This window comes from Colius striatus, chromosome 4, assembly GCF_028858725.1.
Source record: "Colius striatus isolate bColStr4 chromosome 4, bColStr4.1.hap1, whole genome shotgun sequence".
Taxonomy (NCBI): Eukaryota; Metazoa; Chordata; class Aves; order Coliiformes; family Coliidae; genus Colius; species Colius striatus.
Window position 1 is genome coordinate 73162405 of NC_084762.1, and position 16985 is coordinate 73179389.

General features: G+C 40.8%; 1 protein-coding gene across 1 annotated transcript in view; it reads left to right on the plus strand.

Moving 5' to 3' along the window:
• The window catches only part of LOC104559832 (neural-cadherin), a 41497-nt gene extending 25434 nt beyond the window's left edge, over nucleotides 1-16063 (plus strand). Inside the window, exons 18-32 of the mRNA XM_061995889.1 lie at nucleotides 1425-1518; nucleotides 2286-2470; nucleotides 3034-3266; nucleotides 4268-4545; nucleotides 5437-5651; nucleotides 5951-6078; nucleotides 6879-7006; nucleotides 7138-7270; nucleotides 7353-7533; nucleotides 10600-10766; nucleotides 11378-11642; nucleotides 12252-12432; nucleotides 13820-14073; nucleotides 15016-15170; nucleotides 15656-16063. Coding sequence (XP_061851873.1) covers nucleotides 1425-1518; nucleotides 2286-2470; nucleotides 3034-3266; nucleotides 4268-4545; nucleotides 5437-5651; nucleotides 5951-6078; nucleotides 6879-7006; nucleotides 7138-7270; nucleotides 7353-7533; nucleotides 10600-10766; nucleotides 11378-11642; nucleotides 12252-12432; nucleotides 13820-14073; nucleotides 15016-15170; nucleotides 15656-16063 — 3005 coding nt within the window. The remainder of the gene's footprint in view (nucleotides 1-1424; nucleotides 1519-2285; nucleotides 2471-3033; nucleotides 3267-4267; nucleotides 4546-5436; nucleotides 5652-5950; nucleotides 6079-6878; nucleotides 7007-7137; nucleotides 7271-7352; nucleotides 7534-10599; nucleotides 10767-11377; nucleotides 11643-12251; nucleotides 12433-13819; nucleotides 14074-15015; nucleotides 15171-15655) is intronic.
• The last annotated feature ends 922 nt before the right edge of the window (nucleotides 16064-16985 follow it).

The window sequence follows — 16985 nt, forward strand, 5'->3', positions numbered from 1 at the left end:
TCAGCTGACAACTGCTCTAATGGAGGTATTTTCTGTGAATGGTGGCTGCAGGCAGTGCAAGAGAGGCCACTTTGCCTTAATTCCTTCAGTAATTAGCTAGCAGTTCTCTTGACATCCAGTGTCACAACATAATAAGCCCAACAGCAAAGTAAACCACATAGTTAAAAATGGATTCTTGCATTCATGCAGATTCAGGTGATTCCTTCCTCTTCTTCCGTGCTGTGTACCCTATGGTTTGATAGCGTGTTAAATTGATTGTTGTGAGCACACTAGAAGCTACTTCTGTGTAGATACTGTTGACCAGTTATTTATACTGAAATCTTGTTCTGTCTTTTGTGTGCACACTCACAAGTTCAGCTTATTGTAAAGTCGAAACCAAGTCTGGTTGCTATTTGCTAAGAAACCGTGCTTGTAGCCGAAGTACCAGATCTTTTCACTAAGCACAAATTCCCTTTTAGTTGTCTCTTTAAAGGGTAAACTCATCTGTGCTGCTGATTTCTGAGAAGAACTGTTCAAGGCTTAGCTCTTTGGTTATTTATAATATAGAGAGACAAGATCAGAAGGCTACTGTCATGTTGCCTGTTACATTCATATAATGTGGGAGTCAAACACCAGGGCATTTTGTGTACTGTCTCCTGCAAAATACCCAAGTAATGATGTCACAGTTGCCAGAAAGGTACAGTTTTCTCTCCTTTTTGCATGCAGTCTCTCATTTGTCAGGATTTGTGCTGTTCCATCACAAGGTCCCACATTTTTTCCACTTCTTTGTATATCGTTGATTCTTAACTCAGTAGATATAAGAATTCAGATACCTGTGGATCTTTTTCTCAGAAACAGCTTTTGTAAAATGAAAAAAGCCCACAATTTGTGAGCTTTGCTGAGAGCATGCAAAACTAGCAGAATACTTGCTGCTTTCCTTATGACCCCAAAGTCTCACCATCTACTCAAAATAAATCTGTTTACTATATTTTAGACATCTCCTCTATCTTGCTGTAATTTCCTCTAAAAGGCTATTGCTTTTTGCCCTTTATAACCCAGCCAGCATTTGGTTGTTTATCCTGCCAAACCTCAATCCCTGTCTAAACCACTCAGCAAATGGGTTGGATACTGCAACCACAATAGTTTAAATTGAGTCATTCTGATGTTGTTTCTGAATATCTCTTTCTTTTTGCCTCAGAGATTTCTCTTACTTTTTTCCTTCCTACTGCTTTTTGTTGCAGCACAGAATTAAATCTGTGTAGCTATACAGCAAACACTCAATAAGCAGAACACCATGTGGTATTTGCAAACTGCTATTCACAACTATAACAACTATTTTTGTAGAAGTTTTAAACTTAAGACAAACCACTGAAACTTGAATGGCCAACTTGTTCGTGTTCGTGTGAGAGGTCTGACTGTGCCACTTGTATGCTCTGTTGTTTTAGGTATCCTCCCCATGACTGTACTGGGCCAGGTCCATGCTCCTGATGATGATGATTGGGATCGCAAAATCTACCAATTTGAAGGGAAAACATCAAGGTATTTACAGAGAGAAATGGGACTTGGTTGAAATGTATGAAAGCTTGCCCCCCCCCCCCAACCCCATTAAAAGTTTGCCCTTTTTTGAAAACAAGTGTGCAACAGCATTTTTGTTTTGTTAGATGCTTATGTGTAGCTCTCCAAGAGTGTGAAGCTGCAGTGAATAGCTGCATGCCAAACTGGTCTGCTTCCTTTGCCTGATGGGCCACAACACTATTCTAAAGTCTTCTTGTTCACAGTCATACCCATAATCAGTATCATCGAGCCATTACAGGAAAAATGTCCACTAACTTCCATCCTCCTTCATTTGAGCTCTTGGAGAGATGGTGTTTCCATGTCACTAATGATTTTAAGACCTTATTTATATTAAATGCATTCACAGCAAAGTGTCTGGACTATGACCAGGGTTGAGGCGTGCATGTGCCATTTGAAGGTTTTAACAGAGACATCACTCTCAATGAACATACATAAAAGAGGAGTTTGCACGGTTTCTGAAGATAGGGATATAGTAGCCTGAGTCTTGTGCAGTTGACATGACATAAAAGCAGGAAGAAGCCATCCTGATATATTGGTGAAGAGTCATTAAGAGCCAACAGAAGACAATGTAAAAAGTTCTATTCTGCTCTGTCCCTTCGTGAGGGAACATGTCTACTTTCTTTGATAACTTTCCCAAAATAAAGTGGATCAGAAAAATCATCAGTGATGATAATTACTACTTAACTTTTGAACTTCTCATAGCTTGTTCCTTGGCTTAACTCCTATTACAGGTACTTTATCCTGAATGATAACTCAGGTTTGCTGACTCTTAAAGAGGGAACTCCACCAGGAACATACAATATAAGAGTTAGAGTCATGGACGGAGTCTGGCCAGATGTTGTCTCAACTGTAAAGGTTATAGTGAAGGAAATCAAAGATGATGCCCTCCGTAATGCTGGTTCTATACAAATAAAAGGTAAGCAATGTGATGAACTATGTTATTTATGAGGATCATAATACTGAAATCTACCTCTTTAATGTTACTGCTATGTTATTTAGAATCCTGATGTTCTTACAGAGGGAATGGGAGTTCATACTTTGGTTGCTTGGTCCTCTGTCACTGTGTGTGAATGAGCATCTGTGTAGAAAAATGACAGCAAGAAATGCTTGTCTGATACAGAAGACAAAGATAAAAGATTTCTATACCACCTTGTTAAGAAAAGAGTAATTTATATTTCAGAAAAAAACCCCTATTTGAACAAACGTCTGCCTGAGATTCACCAAGTTGTTTCAGTCTTTGTGGAAAAATAAAATACTATCAAACGTGTTTCTGATTGAAAAGATTTTTTTTTAAAGAGTCAAAAAGCCTGGGCAGAAGCCAACATGGAAATTTTCAGAGCTTTAAAACGAAAATACTCCTGAATTTGCAATTGAGTCAATTTTTCTGCAGCCTTAATATTTATTCCACAGTGCTCCTCTCTTTTATTGCCACAACAGTTGCAAAATATGTGTTTGCCAGGTTTTTAACTTCTGTTACAGATATCACTCCAGAGGAGTTCATATCCCAGTCCCCTGAAAAACAGAGTAAATACTACCAGATGAAGAAGCTGCTTTCTGAAATTATGTCGGCCCAACTGGAAAATGTTCACATTTTCAGTGTATTAAATATCTCAAGTCAAACCCAGGGGGTTAACGTCTGGTTTGCAGTTTATGGTCCACCTTACTATAAAGCAGAAAAACTTAATGGCAATGTAGCAGCCTCCAGAACATGGGTAAGTGTCCATACTACATATGAAACCTCAACACCGTCTCATTGTGTCTGTTCAGATAGTACCCATTGCCTGGTGAATGACCAGTGAATACTTTGAATGACTGAGGGAGTAATGGGTGAGAAAAATGGATAGTTTTAATTAGTAAAGTCAAACAATCCTTTATCCTTTAATAAAAGTTTCAAATATGAATGTTTTAATAGATAGCCCATAAACATATATTAAGTCACCCAAACTCAGTGAGCTTTTAGAAATGTGAACTTGGTTTTCCTACTGAAAAGACTGTAAAACTCTGTGTAAAGGATATGCTTGACTGTTGTCTTTCTACATGGTGTCTTAATGTTTCCATTTTTAGTCCTCTATACAGAAATGTTCTGCAGCTGAAGTTCATAAAGCAGTTAAAAGTTCCAACTTTCTGAGTAAAGAGAGCAAAGCAGTAAAATAACCAGGTTGGAAATGTGAATTGCCAGTTTAGTAAAGCTCCTGTCGCTCTTGAAAAAACAATTACTGGTAAGAGTTAAATGACTCTGTTGGAAATATGGCTGTTGGTACACAGAGTCTGAAATGGGTTGCATTTAGAATCAGCACTGCAGTACCAACTTACTCTTGCCAGAAAAGTTGTGTCTTCGTTTCCTAACACTCATTCACCCTTCCAAGTGTTTTTAAGGCAGAAGTCTAAGTTAAAAATACAGCTCTGATGCTATAAAAATAAACCATCAGAACCATCAGTGATTAAAATTTATCCACTCAGCTTACGATGAACATGCCGATATTTTTGTCCTCTGAGTGCTTACTCATGCAATAATTGACTTATACCAAGGCTTTGGCCTAAACAGATGCCAGGCTGAGCTGCCTTTGGATGGACAGGGTGAGGTAAGTGCTGGACTGAAGTGGCACAGCAACCTTTTTTGAAAATAAATAAGACTTGGGCTCTTCATTACTGTCATTTGTGAGTTTCCTTTCTGTGGAAAAGTCGGATCAATGCAACTAATTGTTCTCCACAGCTGGAAAACATCTTGGATATAAATATCACCCAGATTGGCATTGATGAATGCACAACTGCAAACTGCACTCATAGCAGTGGATGCATCAGCACACATGAAGAGAGTCATGTGCCAACAATAACCACAGCTGGAAGCGTTTCATTGGTGTCTGTGACAGTCCTGAGTCGTGCTCTCTGTGGCTGTGCAGCTCGTGAGAGTCCTCATCTCTCCTGCTCCTCATACCAGACAAACCCTTGTCTTAATGGCGGCACGTGTGTGGATACTGATTTGGGCTACAGGTTGGTAAAGCTTGGTCTGGTGTGTGAGCAAAACACTTCTAGTCCAATGTATGAGGATGATGACTGGAAGCTTCAGGAGGCAACATTGACTGTCTTCTCACTGTCAGATGTGTCAGATCTGAGCTTTTTTATACCTCACACACGGATCTGGTAAATAAATCTCTAATTTTGGATAGGTACTTGGGTTTAGCACTGTTTCTAGGAAAGCCCTGAGAGTTTGCAGGTTGTACTAGTTCTGCTAATGGCACCCTGCAAAATGCTTCTATTTTGTGCAGCCTACCACAAGGCTGTTAAATGTTTTTGTCATATCACTTTTGTCACTTAATGTCTTCCCCACATTTCTTGCCTTATTTTTTCTCAAAAAATGACATCTCATAGATAAAGTAGTATAAAAACTTTTAAAATGATGGGACTACACTATTTCAGAATGAGTCTGACCCCCTACCAAAAGGCAAGCCTTAAGCATGTTTTCTTAAAAGTGGTCATCCAAACACAGGAAAGCAGATAAACTGGCTGGCCTCTTCTGAGTAGCCTTGGCAAGGGTGACAGTACTCAGACTGAAGCTGCAGAAGCCCTAGTCATCATAAAGATCTGACATTGCTGTGTGTTTTTGCTGAATAAAAGTTCTCATGTGCTTTTTATGTTACGACTTCATTGGCTGTTCACAGAATATTCTTGCAGAGATGTGTTATCAGATAGAACTAAAGATAAGTTGTTTTTGTTGATAGGGAATGTTTTATGATGGGAGTTCTGTTAGTGCTTAACCCACTCTATGGGCTGGGCAGCACAGGCTCCTGTGTTTAAAGTGGAGAGAAAGTCTTGCTGTGGGAAGAGTCCTCTGCAACTTCTACTTGGATGATGGATATTTTCCTTTTATTTATTTTTTGATAGATGCAAATGTTCTGCAAATTTCCATGGGCCAGACTGCCAGCAGACAAAACACAGCTTCAGAGGCCACGGTTATGCCTGGTTCCCTCCTCTTAAGCCTTGCTTTGAGAGCCGCATCTCCTTGGAGTTTATCACTGAAGTTGCTGATGGCCTTTTGTTGTACCAAGGACCAGTGGCCCAAGGGCAGCCTGGAGAGCAGGAAGGTTTCCTTGCTTTAGGTTAGCACCTTAAAGAAGATTTGTTCTTTGTCTCTGAGTGAATGTGAAATTCTAGCTGTTGAAAGTACTAGTTGGAAAAGGTTTTTGTCTAGTAATTGGTTGAGAAAGTTAGATTTGGAGAAGGAGAATACAGAACAATTTACCAGCATGCCCGGTTTTGTGCCCTGTGTTAGAAGTTAGATTTTTTTTGAACTGGCTGAAGAACTTCTCCAACTAAAATCTAACTGTAACAGTCCGTCTGACTGTGTTTGAGTGGGATCATGGTTCATGTGTATCCAATAAGAGTCTTTTCTTTGCAGAGCTCTCAGGGGGTGTCCCAACGCTGACTGTGAGCCACAGCTCTGGTGAGCTTTTCCTGCAGCTATCACAAAAAGTTAATGTTGCAGATCGCCGCTGGCACACTATAAAAATTATAAATGATGGAAAGGCAAGTGTAAATTTGGACAATCCTGTGGAAGCTTTAATTCATGTGCCTGGTTATCCCTCCCAAATCCTTCTTCTCTTCTGTAGAGCTCTTTCATCAATCACTCTTTCATCACCTCTGCAACCACAGGGATTGAAGTTTGTCAGCTCAGACATCCCTTAGTCTTGAGGCAGTGAAGCAGAACAACTTCTTGATCCAATTTTGAAATGGGCCCTGCAATTTTTTTTGTTTAATGATCCCTCTATCACTTTGACCAGAGAGTTCTGGTAATCCAGGGGCTAAATGCTTCCTGGAATTACAGAGTGAAATATCCTTAATTTCTCTGAGTGGGAAACTCTGCCCCACCAAGTGACTGCACGTGCAGCACAAAGAAGATAGTATGCTTTTGTGTAAGGGAACGTCTTGCTCTTGCAAACATCTTCCTGATATAAAACTGGTGAAAGCATCTGCCAGTCTTCCCCTTCCTCTACTCCATGGGGAGCATGTCAGGATTTGGGATGGAGAGCCTGATTGTCTGCTCTGCTAGATTCCTTCTGGGTTTGGATTTGGCAGAAAACTGTGATCTCCCCTCAAGTCAGTGACTTGGCATAGTCATAGTAGAGACAGATCTTTCTTTTGTGTGTCTCCTTATGCCATGTGCAATAACCTTCCTGATTAGTATGTGGAAGTGTTTTATTTTGCTAAAGCTTCCTGCACTACAATTACTGGTTACTATTCCCTTTTCTGCTAAGTGAAAGAAGATGTGTAGTTAAAATGTATGCATGTCTCTGAGTACAATTGTTCTAAATAATGCCTTTCTCTAGAAAGTGAAGCTGATTCTTGACCACTGCGTAAATGTCTCAGTTAGAGACGATGACAGTGTCATTAAGAAGATCTCCCAAATGGATTTGTCTGCCTGTGAAGCCTCTGAAGAGACTGTGGGGTCTCAAAGGTAAAAAAAAAAAATACCAACAAGAACTGGAAACATAATTAGTCAAAAGAATGAAGGAGAAAGGGGAAAGATCGGCCAAGCTGCTCTATTTTATATGCCAGTAATTCTTCCTTTCCCTTACTTCCCTCCAGCATGATCAGGCTCTTCAGTGGCCATCAGCCCTTGCAGCTGGGTGGCGTTAAGAAGACTTTGCCTTACCACAATTCACAAAGGCGCTTCAGAGGGTTTGTTGGCTGCATCCGCAATGTCATTGTTGATAGTAAGGTAGGGCTACTCAGACTAGTCTTGGGTTTACTGCTGTTAACTGTAGACACCTGATGTGATGCTTCGCTTTGTCCTTTTCCAGGTCTATGACTTAGAGCACCCTGCAGAGTCCTTGAACAGTGCTCCTGGCTGTGTCCTTACAGATGAAATGTGTCAGAGCAGTGGGGTGGCTGCCTGTGGTGCCCACGGCAAGTGTGTTAGTGGTTGGGATTTCTTTCACTGTGACTGTTCCCCAGGATATGCTGGACCAGCCTGTGAAAAAGGTACTACAAGTTCTAGGGAGAAATTAACTGTGAGGATCAGTGGGAACAGCATCAAATGTACTGCTCTAAATTTGCCACGACTTTGAACTGAGTAGCCTAATAAGGCAATGCTGTACTGTGAGAGGTATTTAGGTCTGCAGCAATGTAAAGATCCTTCTAACCCTTGTTGAATAATGTCATAGGTGAGGGTCTTGTTGAGACTTACTTTACTTTTCAGGGGAGGCAAGTGGGTAGATGTATTGCTTTGTCCTTTTCATCACAGCATCTTGCTTCTTGGTGAAAGATGAAACATTCTGCATTGTGCCTCCTTCCTCTGATCACGCCGATCACAAAAGGTAGTCTAATGAATATAGTAATATTTGTCATCTTGCAATGCTTGTAAGAGTGTTGAGGTTGCCAGCTTGGTATGTTCTCTCTGTAAAACCTGGGGGCATAACCCTGAAATTATCCTCAATTTTCCATCTATAAAATGGGGATAATTGTATTTGCCTCCATCTCTGGAATGAATTGAAGGTTGTGCAATTTCCCTAGACCACAGCAGTGGGTGCATGTGGGGACATAATGTCTGGCTGGCTCCACCAAATGTGTTATCCTGCACAAAATCAGCATGAAATATGTATTGGAGAACAAAAGCATGCAAGAATGGATAATGAAAACCTCAGAGACATTGTAAGAAGGTTCAAAATATTAGCACAATTCAAACATTTAGGAAATAAATTATTTAGTAGCCCATGGCCACGTTCAGGGTACAGGGGACACATACTTGAAGTTGGCTCTGTCTTGCCTATCTTAATACCTTCATCAGCTATTGCTCTGAAGCGGAAGTCAGAAGTGAGTTACAGGTGTTTGTTGGGACTTTACCTGCCCTGTGTCTGTCTTCTGCCCTTAGGTATGAGGTACAAATGATGGGGTCACATTATACAGTGAGTACCAGTGCCCCATAAGTTTGAGGTCTTTGTGTAGTGTTGGAAGAGAATTAGCAGCGTCAGTCCTGTCATTTGAATGAGGTACAGGTGAGGTGCAGTAAGCAGCTGGGAAGGAGCGCAGGCCAGCATTGAAGCAATGTGTTGTGATTAATAGACAAGACTATCACACATAGTCTTTCAGGTCAATTCCCTGCTTTTCCTTTTTTGGACAGAACAGTAATTCCCTGTGCATACAGACACACATTCCCTTCCTTTCTCCGTCTGCCACATAGGACTTAAAACGGTGTGATAGTCAATTATTCAGTGGAAGGTCTCTTTGTCCAGTGGGGTGAGGGCTGGAATAATAACTGGCACACTCTAGGCCTGCAGCCTTCACTGTTTAAAGCATTTATAGGGACCATAGACATTATTAATATAGTTCAGTTATTTGTATTAATGTTTTGCAGATGGATGGCACTAGTTTATAAACATCTACCTATAAATTAGTCTTACTCTGTTTTGCATTACCTTGGGATGCTGGTTCACAAGCCTAACTGCTGTACTGCCTCCTACCCCTTACCACTGTGGGACAAGGCAAGTGCTCGGAAAGTAATTACTCGAAATCATAGAATCTCTCAGCACCTCATCTACACATCTTTTGATTATCTCCAGGGACGGTGACTCCACCACCTCCCTGGGCAGCGTATGCCAGTGTCTAACAGCCCTCTCAGTGAAAAAGTTCTTCCTAATCTCCAAACTAAACCTCCCCTGGTCTTATCACTTGTTTCTTGGGAAAAGAGACCGATCCCCACCTCATTACAACCTTCTTTCAGGTAATTGTAGAGAGTGATCACGTCTCCCCTCAGCCTCCTCTTCTCCAGACTAAACAGCCCCACTTCCCTCAGCCACTCCTTATCAGACTTATGCTCCAGACCCTTCACCAGCTTCATTGCCTGTCTCTGGACACACAGTCCTTAAGTCATATCCTGATGTAATAGGAAGACTTCTATTGGTTTCAGCTTCTAATATATTGGGCTGCAAAATGCTGACATTTACCTAACGCTTTATGAATGGGTGGGCTGTGCTTACAGCAAGGAGTGGACAGCTGAGGACAGGAGTCACTGCGGTGTCTCAGGAAAACCCGTGCCTGCTCATCAGCTAGAACCTGTAGCTGCAGAGATAGAAACCAAGAGAAAACAGTGTGTTAGGAAGAATAATATGAGAAGAATAAGCTATGAGAGAAAAGAAAACATGTTTCAAGAAAGGAGAGAGGAGGAACAGTGAGAGGAAAGGAGAGCGCAGAAATGAAATCTCTTGATGTTTGGATGTTTCATGTCCCGAGGACCTCAGATTGGCAGCTCTTGGTGACCCAGTGTTCTTCCTGTCTAGTAACTAACTTGGACTATGTCTTTATTTGGTAAGAAGAAACCTTGTTTTTAACTAAGTTATGCACAGAACAAGTAGATCTGGGATTGCTGTCAGATACTGAGACTGAGATGGGTGCCTGCTGCATAAGAGCACCAGAGTCTGATTTCCACGGAAGTGTGCATTGCAACTTCATCACACTCTCTGCTAGACAACTCTCAGATGGATTCCTTGGGATAATGGGGAATTAAAAAAATCAGTGCATTTCCCCTAGTTTAAATAATAGACACCAACTTAATCTCTCTTTGTAATTCAAAAAAACCAGTATGACTTTTGATTCTGCCCTGAGACTTTCTCTTGTGCCAGTTGAAATGGGAGGTGTGTATTTGTGTATTTTCTAACAGTGAAGGCTATTAACCACAGGACTAAACTACTCAAAGAAATGTTAGATTGTCTTTTTTCCCTCAGATCAATACCAACTACTTTACTGGAAGTTAAGTAGTAACTGGAAGATACCGTATCTGGAAGATACCTTTCAGATCTTAAAAAAAAGAAAAGTTACTGGGCTCTCTGTGGAAGTGATTGGGTAGAACATACAGCTTGTGGCAGGCAGGATGTTAGAGACTATATCTAGGTTTTGCATCCTTATTTTTTTTCTCGCTTCCCATGATGCTTCATTACATTGCCAAAGTTTCTTAAGAACTAAAACTCTGACATTTGTAACTAGTGAGTTCTCAAGCAGTAGGAAGCAGTCATTTCTGAGATTTTTGCTTTGTTTTGTGTGTTTTGTGCATAGTTCTTCCAGAATGGGCTTTTGGAAGGGACAGTTGGATCCATTATGAGCCGAGAAGCATCCTCAGCACTCGCAGCACTCAGGTCCAGCTGATGGTGCGCACCCGTATCTCCCACAGCACCCTTGTCAGCTTGGCCTCTGTGGATGGGAATGGATACCTCCGACTGGAGGTGAGCAATCCAAAAGTCATGCTGTTTCAGTGCTCTTAATTTGTCATAGAGCACCCTATTAAGAGGAAAAGATATAATTTCTGATGAAGGATATCTGTGTTGTCCTCCTCGGTGTTACCCTTTCATAGCATAAATTCTAGTTGTTTTCACTGCCTGCAAAATGTACAGGTGAGTGCATGTAATACAGATGAAAAGGGAAGGTTGTCTTGTCCTATTTGCCTTTCCCCTTTGGTTCTGGCTGTCACCTGCTATAAAACTTATCTCTGCTTTTTTGTTGCTGTGGAAAACAGTCTATCTGGATTATATTAGCTAGACAGAGGCTAATTATTCCAATTGTAATGGGAGGGTCAGTTGGGAAGATTTGGGGGTAGACATCAGTAGCGAGAAGACTGATAAAAAGGTTCACGTGAGTTAGGAGAGTGTCCTGCAAAGAAAAAAGTTGATAATACCAGCAGTTTTCTTGTGGTGCTTTTTATTTGGGGATAAAGCACTTAAAAACAAAGAGTGCCATTTTAATTTTAAAATCTCAGGTCTATTTCTTGAGGCAAGAATGTGTAATAACATTTAGACGGGCATTTCTGTTATTAAAGGTCTTTATCATCTTTCTTTAGGTGGTTGAGGGTTTCTTTAGTGTTAACTTCAGCTTGGGGGACAAAACCCACTCTCTGAGGATGAGGACACTGCATATAAACAATGGTCAGTGGGTTCTTCTGACCATGGAGCACTACAACAATGAATTTACCCTGCGTGTTAACGGTGGTGGAGGTGATCAAGAAGTCACTTCTGTCTTGGGTGTGAATAGGTGGTTTGAAATGGATTGGGCAAGCATCGTGCTAGGAAACCGCCTTCCCGATCGTTCAGAGAGTGATTTCCAAGGTAAGTGATACGATAGCTTCCCTGGAGGGAATTAAAACCTAAAAATGGGTTCCTGTAGGTATTAAAAAAATAGCACTTCAACTATTTTTTTGTGCCCAAGCAGGGAACTCCTGCTATGATCTTCACTTTCAATGTGCAGACACACCTGCTGGTAGGAGGTGTGTCTGTTTCAATGAACAGACACACCTCCTGGTAGGAGGAGAAGGATTTGCAAGTCAATTCCTGGTGCTCTCTCCTTTTCCTGGGATGGAGTGCCCAGACTTTGAGATTGTGCCTCAAGAAAAGACAGCTTTTTCTGTTCTGTTACTTCCCATTCAGACACACCTTTAAGATTATATTTAGATTAATTCAGTGGAGCTGTTCTGGTTCATAGCACAGTTCTGCTAAATTGTTACGTTGGTATAACCAAACCCTCTTGGAGAAGGCACATGTCCTGTAGCTCCTCCCGTAAAACAAAACTGATAAGCAGTATAAGGATCTCTTTCTTAAAATGCTTTAAGATTTCTGTGGTACTCTAAGATCTCCTCCACTTGTGCTGGGAGCAAGGCTTGATGTGAGGAAGTTGCCAAGTCAGTGTATTTCTCTGTATACTCCCTTGCTTTGACGCAGGTTGTATGCGGGACGTCCGTCTGAACGGTCAGCCACTTCCCGTGGAGGGCAGGAGCACAGAGATTGGCCTGATCCTGAGGCGGCAAGGTGTGACGATGGGATGCCATTCCAGCGCCTGCAGCAGCCAGCCCTGTTACAGCCCTTTCCTGTGTGTAGACCTGTGGAGAAAATATGAATGCCGGTACACTAAGCTTTTGTTTGCAACTGGGGTGGTTGGGGAGCTCTTTCTTTCCACCTTAGTTCAGGTCATTTGTTTCTAATGGTGAAACTTCCCACTGCTGCTGGCCAGAAAGGGGCACTCAAGGGCAAATCCTCTCCATCTTACTTCCCATCATGGACCAAACTTACATTTTCCTGCAAGTTTGATATGGAACCTATTTACTCCACCATTTTTTCCATGCTGAGAAGATCACAGGCCAGCGAGGAAGTGAAATGACCTTTGATGAAAGGTGGAATGCAAAAGCTTTGGCCTCTCCTTCTCTGTGTGAAAATATATGTATTGTTATATAGCATATATATAGTCTGTGCATATGTATTTGTAAAATATTTATTGCATATATAATATGTATTTACATATATTTTCTGTATACAAGTGGAAATTAATCATACTTTGTGTATGAGACTTTCAAAATTAGACCGTCACAAAACTGGATTCTAAAATTGTCTGCCCAGGGCCAGAACCAATGCCCACCAGCTGGTATCCTACATAGTTTCTTGGAGGAGATACACTCTTTAAATAAAATTTTCAAAATAGATATTAAAATATGCAAATCAAAATACAGGTGTTTCTATTTAAAAAAAAACAAACAAACAAAAAAAAAACCCAACAAAACCCCACAAAACAACAACAAAAAAACCAAAAGACCAACAAAAAAACCTCCAAACACGTGTCCATGCAGGCCTAGGAGAAGGGGCTACTGGAATTCCTTCAATTCAGCCAAAATTTGGCACTTCTGAGGCCTGATGATTCATTGCAGAAAAATGCTGTGAGATGGTCTTGGGACACTCCTTCAGTTTACTTATGAAAGAACAATATGGAGGCCTTTACATTTATCCACTAGTATTTCTTCTTTAGATTGAAGAAAGCAGGTCTGTGCCCTCATGGTATTCCTCCATGGCATTTCCAATTACATGTGAGAAGAAATCACTTTTCTCATCACATTCTGAGGAGGTTGATGGCACCTCTGTCCAAATAACAAAACAAAGCTTATCCTAAGTGCTTGCTAACCCTTTCCCCATTGACTTCAGCTATACATTTCTTTCTAGGGGTTTTGAACATCTCTGTAGAAAAAGGGTTAGTCTCTTCAGAAGCTTACAGATCCTTTTTTTAAGGAAGGAGTGAAGCTCTTCTGCATATCTTCTGGATGGGGAAAGCAGAATATTGTCATGTTTTCATAAGCCTTCTAGTTTAGACTCCACATTTATTTCATATGTTCAATGTGGATTTGTGGCTTGCTTGAAAGGACTTTAATTATTGAATTAAAGAAATAGCAACAAACAGCACGAAACAACATGCAACTCTAGGTGCTTTGCTTGCCTAAAAGGTATCTTCTGCTTTTGTTGTTCAGGTGTCCAGCTGGGAAAGTAGAAGTGACTGACACTCTTACAGGGCTCAGACACTGTACCTCATCACCCTGTGGACACTGGACCTGTAGGAATGGGGGTACCTGTGTAGCTCAATCCCAAGACAAGACTATCTGCCAATGCCCTGAAGGTTACAAGGGAAGATGGTGTGAAATTAGCCAGGTGAAGGCTGGAAGACCCATTGGACTCAGCTCTGGTTCTATTCTGGCAATCAGCATGTGCCTCCTTGTCTTCCTAGGTAGGAAAGCACATACCTTTTTGCTTTCTTTTTAATCTTGTACCTTGCTCCATTGAATCAAGTCTGCTTTACCCTTGGATGTTGTGATCAATGTTTCACTTTTTCTGGAGATGACCAGTTGGCAGTTCATTTGAGGATGCTAAGAGACAGGCATCAGCATATGGTTGGTTTACATGCTTTGAAGCCAGGTTGAGCAAATGTAGGACTTCTCTCTTTCAGAACCACTTATTTTCAGTCCTCCTTAAGTGTGCAAATCTGTGTGCAGCCACATCCATCTGAGACTCCCACCTACCCTGAGCTTTCACATTTGGGTAGGACCTACAGCTAGTACCTGCTATTCACATATTAGGCATGAAGAAGTCTTCCTCTAGAAAGTTTGTGATTGTAACAGGCAAGCCTCTTAAGGAATAAATCTTCCCCTAGAAAGTTGATGCTCCTAATAGGTAAGCCTCATTAAGAGTGTGGAGCAGAAAGAGATGGTCACAGTGTGTCCAGTTTTGCTTGCACTTTGGCTGAAAAGTTAATAGACCCATAAAACTGTTTTCATATTGTTAAACTGTATACACATCTCAGCATAGTAAAGACTCCATGATTGTATTACACTTGTAACCTTCATTAAAACAGTGTTTTACTTACTTTGGGTATCTTATTTACTCAGGATTGGTGAAAGGCCAGAGATTGGCCAAAATGCCTTCTATTTAAATGGATTCCTTTAGGTAAGTAAAATACTCTTTTAATGAAGTTTATGATGTAATATACATAGATAATTATTTACATTCCTGATTATAAATTGTTTCTATATTAACAATTACGCATATCTTGCTTAGGAATTTGGTTGTCAAGTTAAGAGTTAATATCTCAGGAGTCATCTAACTACTTGTTTATCACATATCGTGCTTTTGCATGTGTGATATAACACATATATGTCTTTATTCTTTCCAGCACTCTTGGTTTCCTACACAGTGTGGAGTCAGTGGGGAAGTTCAGGGTTTCGGAAAGGAGGAATATACCACATTCCTGAAGAGCGTGAAAGCTGGGAGGATGTTAGAGAAAATGTCTTAAATTACAATGAAGAAGGAGGTGGAGAACGCGACCAGGTATGATGTAGCTTCAATCCAGTCTTTGCAAATCCAGCCTCTCCTCACCTACCTTTCCCAGACTTTTTATTCTACTTATTATCCTTATCCAATTGTTGTTTTTTTGAAGAGGGAGGGGAAAGTATTGGGTTTTGGGTTGTTTTGTTTTGTTTACCTGAAGTACTCTTGAGTGAGGGACATCTGTTTCTTGAGTGAGAGGCCTCTATTTCAACCCAATCTGTACCTTTCACAATGCTGGTCACCTCTGCCCACCTATGAGGGGGCTGCTGTGGACACAGCATTCTTGCATTAGCTGAAGACTATCATTATGCAAAGGGGTTTGGTATGATCTGAACTTAGCCCTCCAAACTGGGCCCTCTCTTTAGTTTGCAGAAAACTCACAGAATCTAGTTTTGCGTTACACTGAGTTTTAAATTTTTTTTTTTGGAACTCATTTCCTTTTGTGTTGTTTCTCTCTGATGTTTGCATTCTTTTTTTTATTCCAGAATGCTTACGATATAGATGAACTGAAGAAACCTTTCCATACCGTTCCCTACTTCTCCTTGAGGGCAGCTGCTCCACACTCCAGGACATCCACTGGCCCAAAAAGAGACTCAGTCCCAAAACTTGCACATCGAAAACAACCATCAGCTGTGAGCAGCATCTCAGACTTCAAGGAATATGTTTCCCAAATCATCTGGGATGCAGACAATGATCCACAAAGTCTTCCACTTGACACTATTCATTTTTACTGCTTAGAAGGGCAATGCTCTCTAGCAGGGAGCCTTAGTTCCTTAGACTCTATTAGTGGTGATGAAGATCTAAATTACGATTCCCTCCAAGAGTGGGGGTCAAAGTTTGACAAGCTTAAAGAACTCTATAAAGTCTCAAATGAACATTTGGAACCAGAGTGAAAGGAACTCGATGCATTAGCATGACATATGGACACTACTTTTAAAAATGCTCTTTTTTATATATAAGGTACATCAAGTAACTTTCTTGATGCAAGTTTTTAGTTGAAGTAGTAGATATGCTCACTTTTCCCAGGAGTGACAATCTGAATGGTGTTTTTATATGCACTGTAAAAAGAGTTATTTAATGGTAGAAGTGTGAAGACTTTTAAAGCATGAGTTTTGTTGAAAATGTTGGAATCTAATGTTTGTATAAAATAGCATTATAATACCCCTTTTTATTTGTGTAGACCACAGTGACTTACTATAATTATCCCAGATGCAATAACTTCATTTTGTCCCTAGTATTAATATGAATCCTATCAGGTGGATAGCAACAGGCAGGGTATTTTTTAAAAACTGGATTCATTTTAGACTGTGAAATAATTATCACAAATGTTAAATATAAAACAGGTTAAATTTCTGGTTTTCTTGTCAGCTTTTGTCTTATCCTGCTAAACTGTAATCTCCCCTGACATCCCACACATGACCACACTGCACTTGCTATTTACAGGCTGCCCTACTGTATGAGACTTTCTCTGTCTGACCCTTTTTTAACTACTTGTAAAGAGGGGAAAAGAGTGGAAAGACCCTAGATGTGAATAACACTGATGGTGTTTAACACTCTTAAAAGTAGTTGGGAGCTTTTATTTCCACCTTTGCTTTTCACGGGAACTCTTCTTCCAAGTCTGAAGCTGGAAAACATAAGAGCAGGAGTGAAGAGAAGCTAGAAAGGCATCCAGGCAAGAGCTGGAACTGACCTTTTTCAATCAGGACAGTCATAGTAAAAGTTTTGATCCTCCAAACAAATCACCAGAAACCTACCTTGTTCCCTTTTACCTCCTCCTACTCCCTCTCCCCCCAAAGAAGGACTGTGGTTTGAGCA